At 38.5% G+C, this 18,957-nt stretch overlaps 1 protein-coding gene across 5 annotated transcripts in view; it reads left to right on the forward strand.

The window, feature by feature from the left end:
* TNFRSF19 (TNF receptor superfamily member 19) overlaps positions 1–18,957 on the forward strand; it is a 94,035-nt gene that overhangs the window by 26,366 nt on the left and 48,712 nt on the right. For all 5 annotated transcript variants that reach the window (XM_079138868.1, XM_079138867.1, XM_079138870.1 and 2 more), the window contains exon 4: positions 7,415–7,593. In XM_079138868.1, the coding sequence (XP_078994994.1) occupies positions 7,415–7,593 (179 nt within the window). The remainder of the gene's footprint in view (positions 1–7,414; positions 7,594–18,957) is intronic.

Raw genomic sequence — 18,957 nt, forward strand, 5'->3', positions numbered from 1 at the left:
GTGTTAATGCCAACAGTGTGCTTTTAACATGATCGCTTCACAGCAGTAAATCAGGAAACGAGTTTTTGCATGAACCACTTGAAACAGGCTTCAAGCCTCTGGCATGGTTTTCAAAGTAAGCTTTTCTAACCAATTATTGGGATGACTTTGGTTAATGTGAAAAAATTAACTCTTGTAAACAACAATATACTTTCCTCCACAGGGTACGTGTCCAACTTCATATTTTTAAAGATGTCTGATGTTTGAAAAGTTTTTATTCATATGAAGAAAGTCACCAAAAGCCCACATAATTTGCAAGCATTTAAAAAAAAAAGATTTATTTCTGCCACTTAATTACAGCGTTGCTCACTTTATTTATGTTTAATGACACTTGATCAAGCCTAGGGATGTTTGGCAGATATTAACAAGCTCTCACTTGTCATTTTTCTTTAAAAAACTCCGCTACAGATTTTCATAAGGTGGGGGGAAATATCTCTTTGGTGTTGTTTTATTAAAGGAAATTAAAAAGTTGATTTCTAAGTACCGGCCACATAAATCTAATTTGTCATTTCCATTTGTGTGCCCTAGATTTTCTCCACAAATAATTTCTTTCCCATCCAAATGTGGAATTTAATGTTTAACTTTTAAAGTTCAGAGAACCAAAGTTAATAACATATTGGCTGTACAAATAAATAGTGCATTTGACCCAAGACCCCAGATGTAAATCCTAAATGTTGGGGGTCCATGGGTTTCTCCACCATGGTGCAAGGAAACTGTATATTCACCACCTAGGTGGGACCAACTTATATTTCTGTTAAGTGCTGGATTTACAGAGGGAGAAAAGAGAAAAGGGGATTTGGGGACTGTTTTCTTTGAGTCATTTTGTTATTGGACAGCCACCAAATGTGGCTTCAAAATCTTGGGCTTAGTGACAGAGCTACTGCTGCCGCCAGCTGGGGTGGTAGCAGCCCAGCTGGATCCAGAACCAAGATAAGGAAGGCTGCTCACCCCAGCTCCACCCAGCACCCGCTTCCTACCCCACCCATCCCACCACCCCGCAGCCCAGGAGGACTGTTTGGCCTGACCAAGCAGGAGCGACTCCTGTGGGCTTCACATGTTTTGCTCCCCAGAATTATAAAAATAAAGTCAGTCTTTAGGAAATGCTGCCTTAAACAATATTTGTATATCCGTTTGTTTACTCAGCAGCACTTACTTCTCACTCACTGGCCTATTGTGAGTCAGGGAAAGTGACAGACTTTTGAGGGAGGAAAATGGAGAGCAGCTTCAGACACCAAGGATTGCTCCCTTCTGATTTTAGGAAGTAAGGCCCTCAAACAATAGTTTTTTTCATTGCATTATTATTTAACATATGTGTATATTTTTCTGAACTGAAAATTTATTCATAAAAAAATCTTATCAGGGATTTGGGGCAGTGCTAGCTATTTCCTTTGAGCTCTTTAGATACCATGTCATAATCTCAAAAATAAAGACTAAGGTATGTTAAAGCTAAGATGCATTTCTGCCATTGATATTAATGGTAGTCCATACTCCACAAAAATGAAACAGTATATCTAATTCAAACCTAGACCAGTGATGACTTACTTTTCCTCTCCCTTCTTTTCTCTTCCATTCCCTCATCTGCCCCTCCCATCCTTTCTTATGAAATGAAGAGAAGAACTCCAGTGCAACCTGGAAAATGTCCAAAACACCCAGAGATAGAAAATAATGTGGCAAAATAGATTTTACTCAGGACTGTTGCTATAGGGGGGATAGACCTTAGTACAGAACCGGGCTCAACTCTGAATACAGCATGGAAAATTGGGGATTTGTAGCCAAGGAGCAGGTTGAGGCTCAGTGGATGGAAAATTACTAGAAAGAAAGCATTAGGGGTTGGGGGAATTTTGGCTAAACTGACCAAAGAGGATTCTTACTAAGACAGGCCTGGGTGACCAGAACAAATGTCTCCTGGGGGAAGGTCTCCCCCAGGATGAGGTACCTAACCAGATATGGAGGAGGGGGAGTTCTGGCTAAACCGACTTGACAGGATTCTTGGGTAACTGGCTTCTTGAGCATAAGGTTCCACGAAAAACTGGCTCAGAGGAGCATGGCTGGAATTTGATCAAGGAGAATCTTTGTTAAAAGGCTGAACCCAAACCATCTCATTCTCTTATTCATTTACTTACTGACTGACTTATTTGCCTGCTGCAATAAATAATATAGAGGAAATGACCTCTTTCTATCTGTAAATTATGGGGGAAAGACAAAAAAAAAATGAAACTGTTTTCATTAGATACACAATTAGGTCATCTGATCAATGCCAATACAATTGATCAAACATGAATTCCCTCTCTGTCCCAGCTCAGTTCTAGGGAAATAAATTCAGCTATATTGATATACTGGCATACTCTCTCCGTTTGCTGATAGGGAAATCTCTCCAAGATGCGTTCAGTGGGAAAAAAAAAATAGCTGCAAAACAGTGTGGTAAATGTGCATGTGTGTGCACACAGGGTATTTCTGCAGGTTACCCCAAAACTGGTACCAGTGTTTGCCTGTGTGGAGCGAGTAGGAAGTTAGGACTCGGGATGGGAAGAGGGGCGTACTGGTTTTTTTTTTTTTTTTTCTTTCTTAATCTTGTACATGTAGTACTTTTTAATACACAAAGTAATAAAAAGGGAAAAGGAATAGTCTCTCGCTAGGGAGACGATTCAAGTTTGTAAAGGCACAGTCTGTGCCAACCAGTATTGTGGCAGATGGGAGGCTGCTGAGTTTCCCTTTCAGCTGCTTTGCTTCTTTTTCACTTATTTATTGGACTTACTGTGGAAGATTTCAAGGCATTTTAACCACCTGGTTTTACTGAGTGAAATAAAAACATCAAAGCAGACGTTTATATTGGGGGTAATTTAATATTTATATGCTGTTTACTTTATAGCCTAGATTACAAATAATTACAGAGTCTCTATTTATGGTGCTTTAGAATTATGACAGTCAACTCGAAAAGTGATTGCTGCTATGGACACTGTACTATACTTTAATGCCTTGGAAACAACTTCTCTGAATTTCTAGTCAATTCAAGCTTTCCAGTTAATGTGTAGAATGGTCCCTTCATTTCTTTCTTAGACTGTCAGGAACTAACTATAAGCTATTTCTATAAGTTTAAAAATAAGATGATGGACTGGGGTTGTGGCTCAGTGGTAGCGTGCTCACCCAGCATGAGCAGGGTCCTGGGTTCGATCCTTAGCACCACATAAAAATAAAGGTATTGTGTTCACCTATAACTAAAAAACATAAATAAACGATTTAAATAAAATTCTCTCAAATAAGCCATCTCTATAAAAGTATTCAGGAAAGCGTTTGATATAGGTTCAATGAATGTTATTATTTTGTTAAAAGTATTCAGGAAAGTGTATGATATAGGCTCAATAAATTTTATTATTTTGTTACTAGTCCTGGATGCAGGCTTTATCTCAATTCCTTACCTAAACCCACCCCAGTGAAATTTATTGCTGTTGATATCAAAACACATGAACTCTAAATAGACATAGTAAGTTCATATCCAGATAATGAAGGCAAAATATGAAGTGTGTGGAGTCTTGACTTTGACTTCTACATATCATTTAATCCAGTGTAGAATGGGGGAGAAAAAGTTCATGAGATGTTTATTCTACCAAATATAATGTCATGTGATTAACACAGAACATTGTATGGCAAAAACACATTGGTGCAAATGTTCCTTATGTACAATTCTAGCATATATTCAGGAATCCAAAAATAGGTATAAATGCTTCTTCTACAGTAACATTTTTGTTCTTTTTCAAAAAAATGAGACTATCAAAATTCCTATTGATATTTATTTTAAACTCATGTCCAATTGGATCACTTCTCTAGTTTCCCCATGGAGAGAAAAAGTGGATTGTTGGAGGCAGTCTCTTAGTAGGAGCCAAGAGTGAAGGTGGACTGCCTGGCAGGGATTAAGCCAGCAGAAGCATCTGTGTAGATACAGGGTACCATGTCTTTTGTGTAATAGCACAATGTAGCAGGTGACTTGATGAAGTCAAACTCAGGTATTTTGTGTACCATTTACATTTTTTAAGTAAAAATTTGTAATTTGTTGAGGCAGGGGGATTGCAAGTTCAAGGCCAACCTGGGCAACTTAGTGATATCCTATCTAAAAGTAAAAATAAAAGGCTGGGATGTAGCTCTGTGGTTGAGCTCTTGCCTACTGAGTAAGACTGTGGGTTCAATATGCAGTACTGGGGGGGGGGGGGATTGCAACTCATTTTAAAATTATTTTTATTCAATTAAAATATTATAGATGGAAAGTGGTGTTTCAAGTAACCTAGAAGAAAATTGGGGTCAGGAGATTCCCCAGGTTCCCTAATGAAGCTTTATTATACTTTAATCAGTAAAGTTGTTTTATTGGTTTATTGAAAATCCAAAATAACCATGGTTATAACTTATTTAATGATGCCTACTCTGTGCTTGATGTAGAGTTTATATGTTTTCCAATTTATTTTTCAAAACAATCCCATAGGGCAGATATTATCATTTCATAGATAAAGAACCTCAGGATCAGAGAGTTCTCAGAGTAACTTTTAGCCAATGTGGCAGAGTTGGCATGAAAACTCATAAATATTTGGATCCAATGTAGGAAACTACATAGTTTTTTCTTCTATATCAACCTGAGTTGAAAAAAAAATTTCCATACCATGTTTACTCCCTGTGAATGTACCTCTTCTTCTGTGTACCTCATTTCTCTCTTTATGTCCTTCTTCTACTCTTCCTTTTTGCACTTCCTTCTTTGTCGTGTTGTAACCTTGTACACGAGTCTCTTGCCATCCAAACTGCTAGGATCAAAGCATGATTTTGAAACCCTCTGCTCTTGCCTGAGCCTCTGCCATGGGGATGCCTAGCATGTGAACAATGCAGCCCCCACGTCACGTGCACTGTGCTTTGATCCCAGACACTGTGTGTGGGAGGCTCTCTTCTATGCTTACAGAAAGCCTTTGCATGCTCACAGCTCTCTCAGCAACAAAAGTGCTCAGCAAAAACACACATCTGTCCCAGCACAGAGCTACAATGCCCAGTACAAAGCACCAAAGCCTTTAACAATGACCTCCCCGCAAAGACCTAGCACAGGTCCAGAGAAATTCTTTTTGAATAAATATCCCTTTATCGTTTTCTTCATTGCAAACAATGAATTATTACAGAATTACAAAAAATTATAATTCCACCTATGGAATTTTAAAGAAATTCTGATTTGTGAGTCAGTTCTTCAACTCATGTTGCTTTTCTCTCTCTCCTGTCTGTGCCTTTGGTTTAAAACATTGTGTAGCAGGAGCACTCAGGATTAAGAGGGTGGTTGACCCTTCACTTTTTTTCTCCCCAGCTCTTTGTGGTGCATGTTCGAGATGTGCATTTATTTGAAAGACAGGCAGAGTAACTGAGAGGAGGAGAAAAGATGTCGCTCTTCCAAAATGTGAATGAGTTAATTAGTGAAAAACCCTAGATTGAAGTGATTATTCAGTATCCTTTATTGAGTAGTTTAACTGATTACAAGCAGTACTATCCTTTAGTTGATTTTGATTTAAATTTTTGATCACCTGGTATTGCTTAATTGGTTTTGCATATAAATATGAATAGATGGAGAAATTTTAAAATATATAAATTTTATAGAAAAATGGGCATTTTGAACTAGCTTGGACTTCTATTTGAGCATCCATGGTTTACAGATGGGGAAACCGAGTCGCTAAGAGATTTTTTTTATCTGAGCCCCGTCCCCTGTATTTCATCTATTCAGTGTTCCTGGTCTGACCCAGCCCCTCTCTGCAAAGGTGTTCTTCATACAACTCTCAAGCTGATACCTATTTTTATTTTACTGCCCATCACAAAGTACAAATAATGAGTTACAAGTATGTCATCTTTCAGACATCTTCCTATGTATATGTAATGCATGTACATAAAGCACCCAGCTGACCCCAGAGTGAAACAGTTATGGAGCCTGACTCTGGAATTGAATGGTGTAGGTTCAAATCCTGGTCCTGATACCTTACTTAAGGTATATCACTTCTTCAGAACTGCATCTCTTTCAACACAATGGGCATAATGACAATGTTCCTCACTTATTGAGAAAGTATGTATAAAGTTCTTGCCCTGGAATAAACACTGATTAAATGTCAGTACTTGTTTTTTTTTTGTTTTTTTTTTTCCATAATTGAGATTTTATTGGTTGTGCTGAGAATTAATAGGTAGCATTTTAATTTGTATGCAATTCTTAATGTGACTACTAAAAATCTAGAAAGCTGTGAAATATGATTCCTTCTTAAACAGTTCCAAAGGCCTTCCAGCTTCAAATTTGGAGGCAAATTTTCCTTAGGAGATTATCAAGGACCATTATCTTTGAGACATGAGTCCAACCAATTCCCAATTTAATTTCATCTACACTGCATCCTCAAATTTTCTACCTTTCATAGCACATTAGCAAAATTATTAGGAAGATTGGATTGCCATGACCGCAGAGATTACAGAGTGCACACAATTCTGACAGGGCAACAGGCAAGGAGTGGTTTTCTTTAGGAAATGATTCTACAAAAGAAACATGGGCATAGGGTTATTATGTTTGTAGTCAATGGGATCCTACTTCTAATTTCATGTTATAACATTTTTAAAACACGTCTACATTGTTTTTATGGCTGCATTGTAATCATGTTATATGCCATACTATAATATATTTCACTCTTGAATGTGTGGAAATGATCATCTGTGGGTCAAAGAGACAATTGTTTTGCCATCCTTGGAAACAGTGCTGTATTATGATGTCCACATCTGGAGAAGCTTGAGACCATTAGTCCCACAGAGTTTTGTCTGAACAAGAATTTCACATTGCTTTAACAAATGTGTAAAACTCTTTCCACTTTCAAAAAAAATTAAATTGCTAAGCATTTCAAAGAGGTCTGTGCTGGATAAATCTCTAGGCTTGTAAGCTTATGAAATCTTCATGCAGTTATCTTCATTTTTGAGAATATCACCCTTGATTTTGTTGGACTTACTTTCTGCCTTGATAAGTGAGTAAGTGTCTGAACATTTCACTGGCTTTAGCTTCTGGACATTCACATGACTGGTTTAATTAGAAAAGAAGAAAGTGCCATAATTCTGCCATAAGCTAACAATAATGCCACAGTAGGAGTCCGGGAGACCTTTTCTTATTCACTTGCTCATGGCTTCTTGAATAAAGTGGATGACTAAGTATACTTACCGCAGTAAGAGAGATTATTAGCAGTGGAAGACACATTTGAACTTGCTGAAAGGGTTGCCTTTGTATAGAGGAAGGGCGACACTTGGTAATTATTAGACCAGGTCTTCATTTTATCCCAGCAATCTTTGCTTTTTCACGCTTGCAAAGTCTGAATAGCTTTCTATTGCCTGTTAATCCCCACAGGAATGTGGCTTTGGCTATGGGGAGGATGCACAGTGTGTGACATGCCGGCCGCACAGGTTCAAGGAGGACTGGGGCTTCCAGAAGTGCAAGCCTTGTCTGGACTGTGCACTGGTGAACCGCTTTCAGAAGGCCAATTGTTCAGTCACCAGCGATGCCGTCTGCGGGGATTGCCTGCCAGGGTGAGTCTGGCAATTTCTTATTCTTGTTATTATTTAATTAAATCATGTTTTCAAAGACATTTCTCTTGTTCCCTTCCAAATGTGAATGCACACTGATACTAGCCCAAAGATGTTTGCAGAGTGCATGTGACTTCTGGTCTCAACATCATCCACTAAATTCTCAGTGCCTACCATATGCCATGCATTGACTACTTACAAATCAAATGAAGAGGCATACTGACAAAGCAGCAGTGGCATGAAAATCTGGAGTTCCTACAAACAAATCACAAAGAAAACTTGGACAAAGGAATGAGCAGGGAACCCACAAAAGAGGACACATATAGCTAGTAATCATATGAAAGCATTCATCCTCCTTAGTAATCACAGATATGCACCACTGTTTCAACAGATATTAGCCAAGTAACTAGGTGGCACCACTCCAGGTCTTTGGGATATGTCAGAAGATAACATGGCAAAGATCCCTGCCCATATGGAGCTTATATCCTGATAGGGTTTTTAAAAATGCAAAAAAATAAAGAAGGAAAGTGTACAGAGAGATAGAAGACGATAATTGCTATGGAGAAAAAAAGAATTTAAAGCAGATAAAGGCAATTAGGCATGCCCAAATGATGGGTGAGCAAGTTACAGTTTTCACCTAGGGAATCAGGGTAGCTTGATTGCAAAGGTGAGATCTAAGCAGAGACTTGAAGTAGTGGAGGCAATTAGCCAAGCAGGTATGTGGGGAAGAAGAGTGCAGAAGGAGGCAACATCTAGCGAGCGGCCCCAAGGTGAACATGAATCTGGTATATTTAAGAAACCACAGGCCAGGCACAGTGGCACATGCTTATAATCCCAGTGACTCAGGCAGCTGATGCAGGAGGAGCCCAAGTTCAAAGCCAGCCTCAGCAAAAGCCAAGTGCTAAGCAACTCAGTGGTCAAGTGCCTCTGTGTTCAATTCCAGTAGCTCCACCTCAAAAAAAAAAAAAAAACCAAAGAAACTGCAGAGAGTTCAAGAGAGTGGCAGGAGAAGGAAAGAATAGGAGAGATGAGCAGGTGTAAGTGGTAAAAGCCTTAAGCAAGCAGACACATTAAAAACTTGTAAGAGTTCTTCATATATTCTAGAAAAGATAGTCTTTTATCAGAGAGATGGTTTGTTGACATTTCCTCCCAATCTGTGTGTTGATTTTCAATTTCTTGATGGTGTCCTTTGCAGCACAAATGTTTTTAATTTTCTTTGTGTGGGGGACGGTGGGGGTGATTCTGGGGACTGAACCCAAGTTTTTAACTCGGATAAAATCCTGAATAGCTATTTTTTCTTTCGTTGTGTATGTTTTAGTATTACATGCGTGCATATTTCAGCTCCTTAGGTATTGGGTCTCTGCAGAAAATTGTACTTGATCCACTAGGCTATTTCCTATCCCATTTGGATAGGAATGGGGACTATACCTGGGCCCAAGGAGTGCAAAGCCCAGGAGGAGAATGCTTTCTAGTACCCATGGGACCAGACATGCCAGATAAAACACAGTGAGGGTAGAATCTCAATGAAGGGCTAGACTCGGAGGTGAGGGTGTCCATATGTAATGGCTTGAAGAGAAGTGCTATACTAGATGAGAAGGGAAAGAGACAAAACAGAATATCACAATAACTGAAGGCACATCAAGCAGAGCCAGGGTTACTGAGCAAAGACAGAAGAGGAAGCAAAACCAAAACTAGAGCTGCAAAAACCAGGATTATTGCAAAAAAAAAAAAAAGAAAGAAAGAAAGAAAGAAACAAACAAACAAACAAACAAAAACAGCAATGTTATTGGAGTAGCAAACCTTTTTTTTTTTTTTTTAGCTTTTCATTGCTGTGACCAAAATACCAGCAAGACCAACCTAAAGGAGGAAATGTTTTTTGGGACTCATGGTTTCAGAGTTTCAATCCATGGTCAGACTCCATTGCTCTGGGCCCAAGGTGAGGTAGAGGGTGTGGCTAAGAATACTGTTCAGATCAAGGTGGCCAGGAAACAGAGAGGGAGAGAGAGAAAGAGAAAAGGAGAAAGGGACCACAGGGAAAATGAACCCTTCCAGAGCACACCCCAGCAACCTCCCTCCTCCAGCCTTACCCCCTCTTCCTCTAGTTACCACTCAGTCCATTCACACTAGGATGGACTGCTTAGGTTACAACTCTCACAATCTAATCATTTCACCTCTGAACATTCATGCATTAACACAGGAGCTTTTGGAGGTCACCACATATCCAAACCATACTACATTTCTTACTTATAATGTAACTTTACATGAATTATTTTCTGTAGTTTTCATATGTTTCAAAATAAAGAAACCAAGTCTTCTCCAGGGTTTAAGGTTATTCAGGCAAGATATCTTAGCCTGCATATTGTGAAGTTTGAAGTTGTGTCCACTATAATCAAAAGACTGGTTGGACTCTATGGATCAGGATACTTTTTACCACATGTCCCAATGAGTCTTCCGTTGAAGCCAAGGGAGAGATAAAGCTTTGGACTTGGAGAGTGGAAAATGCATAGGAAATAGCTTGATGAGTCAAGAATGATCTGCAGAGACCCAACACCTAAGAAGCTACAAAATGTAGGGATCTGACACACAATGAATCAAAACAATAGCTGTGCTGAACGTCATCAAAATTAAAAACTTTTATGCTTTAAAGGACACCATCAGGAAAGCAAAAAGACAACCCACAGAAAGGGAGAAAATATTTGCAAATCATGTCTGTCTAGGATATATGAAGAACTCTTATGACTTAATCATTTTTTTCTTTTTGGTACTGGTGATTGAACTCAGAGGTGCTTTTCCACTGAACTACATCCCCAGCCCTTTTTATTTTTTATTTTGAGACAGGGTCACACTAAGTTGCTGAGGCTGACCTTGAATTTGCAGTCCTCCTGCCCTAGCCTCCCAAGGTGCTGGGATTACAAGAGTGTGCTACCATGTCCACCACAACTCAGTAATTTTTAAGATAGATAATAATCCAATTAAAATAAATACACAGGGTCTGAATAGATATTCCTCAAAAAAAATATAAAACAAATGGTCGATATACACATAAAAAAAAAAATGCCCAGCATCTGTAACCACCAGGGAAATACAAATCAAAACCACAGTGAGGTACTACTTTATGCCCACTAAAATGATTCTTGCTAAAAAAATGGACAATAACATTTGTTGGCCAGAATGTAGAAACCTGTTGGAAACTGTTCAACTCTAATTGTGACTATAAAGTAGTGTGGCCACATTGGAAAACAGTCTGATATTTCTTGAAAATGTTAAACATCCAGTTACCATGTGACCCAGCAGTTCTATTGAAAACCTACATCCACAGCAGAGCTCGTACACTAATGTTCACAGTAGCGTGATTTATAACAGCCAAGAAGCTGAAGCAACCCTGCTCTGTTTTGAATGTGTCCCCTCCAAAAATCACATGCTACAAATGTGACAGTTAAAAGTGAGGTCTTCAGGAGGCACTTAGGTCATGGGGACACCTGCCCCCAAGAGCAGCGGTAAGTGTCCTTATAGTATAGAAGGCACTCATGGAGAGAGTGTGTTCCTTTTCTGCCCTTGTGCCTTCTGCCACGTGAGGCCACCATGTGGCTCCCCTCGTGAAGGGGCAGCAAGAAGGCCTCCACCAGATGCTGGGCGCTGCTCCTTGGCCTTGGCCTTCCCAGCCTCCAGAACTGTGAGCGGTCAGTTCCTGTTCTTTATAGACAGATGAAGACAAACCCAAGAATCCATCAACAGATGAATGGATAAGCAAGATGGGTGTGTTTGAAGAATGGAATAGTGTTCAGCAATAAGAGGAGAGGAAATTCTGACCCATTGTAGCAGATGAACCTGAGAAACATTGTGCTGAGTGAAAGAAGCTTGTCACAAAAGACCACATATTACATGATTCCATTTGTATGAAATGTCCAGAATAGGTGAATCTATAGAACTAGAGAGTTGATTAGGATTGCTGGGGGCTTGGGGATGAGGGGAGGGTTGGGAAGACTTGGGGTGACTGTTAAAGGTTAAAACCTTGCTTTTTGAAGTTATACAAATGTTCTGGGGCTGGGGATATAGCTCAGTTGGTACAGTGCTTGCCTATCAAGCACAAGGTCCTGGGTTCAATCCCCAGCACTGCAAAAAAAAAAAAAAATATATATATATATATTCTGGATTCAGTCATGGTGAAGGCTACACACTTCTGTGTATGTACTGAAAACCACTGAGTGCACTTTCAAAGGGGTAAATTGTATGGTTTGTGAATTATATCTCGATAAATCTGTCATTTAAAAAGAAGTAACAGTCTGTAAAATCTGAGACCTCTAATGATGTCTATGGATGTCATTACCCAGAATTTGATCTTGTGCAAACCTAGTTGGGGATCATGACCTGAACATCTGACGCATCTGTTGTCCATATTCTACAGTTTTCTGATGAAAGTACGTCTATGCATGTCTCTGCTCTTCATCCAGGGGATGGGGAGAAGAGGATGTCCCCAAGGGATGCATGGGCCGAGGTAGGCAGTGCCCAGTGACAGTGGCTAAAAAGGCAGGATCCAAGGACTTGGCTTATAAAAGCCACCTCCTCAGTCTTTACACAGAGAACCAGAGTGTGTGTGCTGCCCAGTGAGAGAGCAGGTCTCTCCCACAGGACTTCCCTCCAAACGTGGTCCTCATGCTTATCCCCCTTCATTGTCATCTGAGCCCCTGGCTAGTTTTACAATGTTGGCTTGGCTCATTCTTTAAGTAAATACTTAAATGAGGGAAAGTTGCAAATGAATAGATGCTTGAATGATGTTTCACTTTGTTTATATGATTAGTTTAAAATTACATCCTTTCTAAGCCAGCATTAATACATGAAGTAGGTGATAATTATATAGTGACTTGTACCTGGTCTTTTCAGATGACTTTATTTATTTATTTATTTAGTTAATTATTATTGTTATTTGTGGTACTGGGTGTGGAACTCAGGGTTGCTCTATCCCTGAGCTCTACTCTCAGCCTTTTTTATTTTTTGTTTTGAGGCAGGGTCTCACCTCATTGCCCCACCTTGCCTTGAACTTGTAAACCTCCTGCCTGAGCTTCCTGACTTGCTGGGTGCTGGTATGCCCAGCTATTTTCAGATAATTTTAAAAGTACTCTTCTAGCTGACTATATTTATGTGAAGATGGAAAATAGTTAAACTCGTTTTTCCAACAGTAGAACTGAGGAAATAAGTAAAATGCTTATTCCTTCCATCCAGAAAAATGATGCCAAGGTCACACATAAAGGGGCATTGTTATTTCTAGTGCCATTTCTGCCCTCTGCAGCCTCAGCCCCGCTATAATAAAGGACTGCTACTGCCCAGAGGCTCAGGCCCCACAGGACACCAGCTGGTATGAAAACTGCCCCACTTTGATGCCCATAACCTAGGTGATAATAGGAAGCCAGTCCACTTGCTCCCAGATATGTTCAACAATTTCAGATCAGCTAGCTACTTAAATTCTCCAACATCCACTCTTCTCCCCTATAAAAGTGTCACCTGATATTCACAACCACCTGATACATTGCTGGGAGGATTAAAAATATAATACACGAAAAGTGCCTAGCAGAGCTACCTGGTCCATAGTAAGCACTACATAAATATTGAACTTGATTACCCAGGGTCTCGAGCAGCGAGTAAGAGAGGAATCACGTTTGGTTCCAACAAGTGGATTTTATTCATGCAATGCACACTCAACTTAACATTCCTAATAATAGCAAGTCACAAATACATTGAAGATTCAGTCCCTTATTCACCTAGAGTCCAATCCCCATGGACTTAATGCAACGTCTCTTAGCCAAGAAGTTAGTTAACAAGACCAAGGGGATTCTTCTTAGCCGTAGCCCCTCTCAGCTCCTCGGATGTCTTTGGATGTCCTTGGGTGTCCAATAAGCCAGATGTTGGATGGCAGTTGTCATCACAGAAGAGGTGGTTAGTGGTCTGGCCTTGGTGACAATGGTCGATCAGCAATCAGCAATAGTGTGGACAGCAGCCCGGGCAGTCAAGAGACAGAGCGACGTGGAGTTCTCTGGTCACGGTGCTGCTGACAGTTTGCTCCAAAAGTCGAAGGGTTTAAGTAGTGATTTTTAGCCCAGTCATGGTCTTCATTGATAAAGACCAGAACACAACTAGACTAGGAGCCACCACTCAAGTCATAGATAAAGGTTCATATCGGCATTGTTCAGGAGTGTCATCCTGCCACACAGCAGGTTTGTCACCAGGCGCCTTTTATGGTTTTAGTTTTACAAGTCCAGGCAAATACCAAATACAGCTTATTATTAGTACATAACACATAGCTATAGCAATTCCTATTATTTCCTTGTCTCATTACACCCAGTCATGCCTTGGAGGGCAACAAAAGCATTGTGTAGTTGTTTTTTCGGAGTATAGCCAAGGCGCCTCTCGTGACCCATCCCCCTTCTAAGCAGAACTGGCACCCAGTCCTGAAAGAATAGTCTGGCCTAGCTCTTCCCTGCTTCCAGTAACCACAACAGCAAATATTTATTGAGTTAAGCAGTTTATTAATCATCAAACCACTCTGTAAAGTAGGAATTAATATTGTCCCCTCTTTAAAAGGGAAGAAACTGACCCTTAGCATGGATAAACAACTTGACCAAAGTCACCCAACTTGTTAATGTAGGGATTGGGATTCAAGTGCACTGCTGGGCCCCATGTTTAATTAAGCTTGTGTTTGATTTCACTGGAAGGTTCTTATAAGGATTTATGGCTCATCACAATTACTGTCTCTGTTCATTCTGTGCCCTGCATCCACTCTGCCCCCAAGTCCTCACCTACCCACCCCTCCCCGCCTGTCCTGAAAGCTGCCTGAATCACCCTGGGTCATTTTGCATCCTCTTGTCTAGATCCCACTGCTATTACCTGTTGCTGTCTAGTGACCGTGACACTCTATGAGGTCTGGGCCGGGGCTCTTATCCTAATAGTTTGTGTTGTCATTTAGCCACAATTTGAAGCCAAGACTAGGAGAGAACAAAGTCTTCTCCAGCATCTGACTGTGTACTTCAGAAAATTCCACCCTGATTTGATTGTAATTCACAGGACAGTAACTGCATTTGATCTGGTATTAAGCAAGGTCATTATAAAACCAGAGCTTGGAATTATGTCATCTCTATGCAAAAATCTGTGTATCGATTGTAGAATTGATGGTCTACAGTAGGTCTTCTTAACATAGCAGTTTTCAAACTTAGTATTCACTAGGTTAACCAGTATTATTTGGATTCAGATCAATTAAAATTTCACATTCACAGTCAGCATATAAATACATTTATATGTTACTTTTCATCAAACAGTGATTAAGTAAAATCCAATGTGCTTCTCTTTTGCCTTTTGTCAGTATCTCTCTGAAAACCAGGAGTAAAAGTTAATGTTGAGCTTTATAAACCAGTTTAACCAGACATCTTGTATAAAATCTCTGTTCCCTTTTATTTCTTTTCATTTTTAAAAATTGTGTCCTGTCACTTGAGCAGGAAATGAAGTTGCAAATGTTTCTATGTCCCCCCAAGCCATGACACCCTAAACAAAATAAAGAGAAAGTAAGGAACCAGTGTAACTCTGTGTTAGAGCATGAGCTTAGCATGCAAGAGACTGTGGGTTCAATCCCCAGTAGAAAAAAAAAAAAAAAAAAAAAAAAAAGGACTAATTTTTGAATATAGAGTTTTTTATCCACTTATTCTAAGTCATATCTTAAAAACTAACTTCTAGATCTTCATCTTAGATTTTTAATTTTTTAAAAATTAAAAATGTTGTCCTTGATCATTATTGATAGCAATTATCCTGTACTTTAAGATTCTGACCTTAATTTCTCTTTGCACTGATTGAAAAAGTAAGTCAGTGATGGTTTTGAAACATTCGTTGGAGTTAAAAATTCTTAAATTCTGCCAGGCACAGTGGTGCATACCAATAAGCCCAGCAACTCATGAGGCTGCGGCAGGAGAATCACAAGTTGGAGGCCAGCCTCAGTAACTTAGACCCTAAGTAACTTAGTGAGATCCTGTCTCAAAATTTTTAAAAATAAGTAAATAGAAAGGGTTGGGATGTAGCTCAACGGTGGAGCACTCCTGGGTTCAATCTCCAGAACACCCCCCCAAAATCAAATTAAATAAAAATAAAACATCTCAGATTCTGCATTCAAGCCATTGGAATAAAAAAGCAAGGAGACCATGTTCTGGATGCTCTTGTTTGACCTGTGCACAGCTGCTGGTAGCTTCTGTCAGAGCACACCTGTGCCTCCCTCCCTTTGGAGCCCTGTAAATCGTCCTGTCCACTCAGCCTCCTTCCTACACCTTTCCCTTAGCCTCTAACGGTCACTCAAAACAATATGATTCGCTTACCTTATAGCCCTATTTTTGTGATGGTCTTCAAATTCATATTTTAATAAATATATTTTTGACAAATTGATCCCATTTGATGATTAGGAAAGGCTTAGACACCAACACTGTTTCACCACAAGGTGATTTCTTATTTTAAAAATGTCCCCCGCGCCTCAGAGGGGAACAAACAAAAAAAATGTTATGTAATATCTACATTTGATTCCCAATTCCTGATTTTAAAAAAGTTTTAAAAGATGTATTTCTGTATCCTCGATTTTTGCTGTTAAAATGTGGGTTGTAAATTTTTTACCTTTTTAATACAGAATGAGTTTTACTGAACTTTGTCAATATATAATTTAATCAACTTATAATTTTGTAAATTTTCTGACTGAAAGGATAAAAAATTTCATCTGAATATGTTACCATGTTTAGCATGACATACATGTTAAAGAAGAAATCTCTTATATTGCCCTGTTATTTTTATTTTGAAGTCTTATATGCATCTTCCTATTGTAGTAAAATGTATAACATAAAATTTATTATCTCAACCACTTTTAAATGTACACTTTAGTCTTTTAAGTATATTTATGTTGTTGTTAAACCAATCTCCTAACTTTTTCAACTTCCCAAATAGCAACCCATTGTTAATCAATTCCTTCTTTTCCCTTGCTGCCAGGCCCTGTAATTCACCCTTCTACTTTTTGTTCTGTGACTTTGACTACTCTAAATATCTCATATAAATGAATTGTACAGTGTCTGTGACTGGCCTATTTCACTTAGCATAATGTCTTCAAGTTTCATCCCTCTTATAGCATATGATAGGATCAACTTCCTTTTTACAGTTAACAATATTCCTTTGTAGCACTTAGTAGATTTTAGTTATCTATTTCTTTGTCAATGAACATTTGAACTTCTTCCACCTCTTGGCTATTGAGAATAATGCTCCAATGAATATGTGCATGCAGGTATTTCTTTAAGACTTGGCTTTGAATTATCTTGGGTCTATACCCTGAAATTGGACTACTGGGTAATATGGTAGTTCTATTTTTAATATTTTGAGGAACTGCCATAATGTTTTCTGTAGTGGCTACACCGTTTTACAGTCCCACCGATAGTACACAGGATTCCAGTTTCTCTACCCTCTCCAACACTGGTTATTTTCTTACTGTTATTTTGTCTTGTTTTTTGATAGCAGCTATCTTAATGAGTGTGAAGTGCCAACTCAGTGTGGTTTTGATTTGCACTTCCCTGATGACTAGTGATGGTAGGCATCTTTTCATGTGCTTGTTGGTCATGTGTATATCATCTTTGCAGAAAGTCCTTTGCCTACTTTTTAAATCAGGTTATTTGATCTTTGTTGTTGTCGAGTTGTAGTCTTTATATATTTTGGTTATTAAACTCTTAACAGATATATGATTTGCAGAAATTTTCTCCCATTCCCTAGGTTGTCTTTTTCACCCTGTTGGTATGTTCTTTGATGTGCAAAGGTTTAAGTTTGATGAAGTTTGTCAGTTTTTGCTCCCTATACTTTTGATGTCATATCCAGAACAAGTACAACCTAATCCAGTGGCATGAAGCTTCCCCCTGTTTTCTTCTCAGTTTTGTGATATTATTTATTTTTTCATTTTTTTATTTGTTCTTTTTGGTTGTACAGGACAATAGATTATACTCAGAGTTTTATACTTTTTACTTTTGGGGTCTTTAACCCATTTTGAGTTAATTTTTGTATGTGATGTAATATGAGAGTTCAGATTCATTCTCTCATCTACTTTCCCAACACCATTTCTTGAAGAGACTCTTCTCACTGAGTAGTCTTGGCATCCTTGTCAACAACATTCATTGACCATAAACAGGGTTTATTTCTGGGTTTTCTTTTTTATTCTACTGATCTGTTTATCTGTCTTGATACCAGCACCACACGCTTGATTATTTTAACTTTGTGATGTGTTTTAGAAGCAGGACTTTCTTATTTTTACTTGATAAATTCCAAAATGAATAATTTTATTAAAATCTGATAGGAAGTCACTGTATTAGATATCATTTGGACAAATTTTCATAGTCAAATAAAGATGGAAGGTTGAGCAATTACTGAGTGTTATCTGGGAATTTGAAATAACTTACCTAGTTTCAAGTTCACATTTTGCTTCAACATTAAATTTATACAGATTTGTTACTACATTATAAAATTTCACAAAATAATTGCACCTGACCTATCCTTTTTAGACTTGATCCATATGTCTATTTTTGTCCATAGAAAAGTTGGAAGTTATATGTCTTAAAGAAAAATCACATGAATTGCTACCATCTAGAAATAGCCACTATTAATATTTAGTGTATTACACCCTTCTAAACTTTTTAAAATGCAAATGTATACACAAATGTTTTTATTTTCACATGCATTGATTAATAATCTGAGTGAATTTACTGAAAGTACATGTTTGTACAAAATAGAATTATGTGCATTTCTCTTCTTTTTACTTAATGGTACTTTATGAATTTTAAAAAAATGTGTATGGCAGATCCACACCATCATTTCTAAAGGCAACCTTCTACTCCATTGCCTTGGACCTATCATGGTTGGTTATTCCTGCTGGTGGGCATTGAGATTGTGCCTAGTTGAGTCCTGCCCCCTCATAAACAATACTGTGGTGACTTTGTTGGTGCACATACACCTTTGCCCAGTGATTGTCTCTTTGGGATACATTTCGAAAAAATGAGAGTACTAGATAAACTCTTTTATTGAGTTTTGATGGTATATTTCTAAATTTCCATCTTAAAAGTTGCAATTTATTCCAGTTGCCACTAGGAATGTATATATGTGCCTATTATAGCCTTTGATTACACCAACACTTCCCCAGTTTTTAAGCAAAAATGTTATAGTTTCACTTCAACTCACATTTTCTTGATTAATAATGAAGTTAAGCATTTATTGGATTTAAAAATTTTTTAATTGCATAGAGCTTTTTAGGGTTTTTGTTGTTTTTACTAGGGATTGAACCCAGGGACACTTTACCACTGAGCTACATCCCCAGTCATTTTT

The sequence above is a fragment of the Sciurus vulgaris genome (assembly GCF_902686455.1).
Source record: "Sciurus vulgaris genome assembly, chromosome: 4".
Classification (NCBI taxonomy): Eukaryota; Metazoa; Chordata; class Mammalia; order Rodentia; family Sciuridae; genus Sciurus; species Sciurus vulgaris.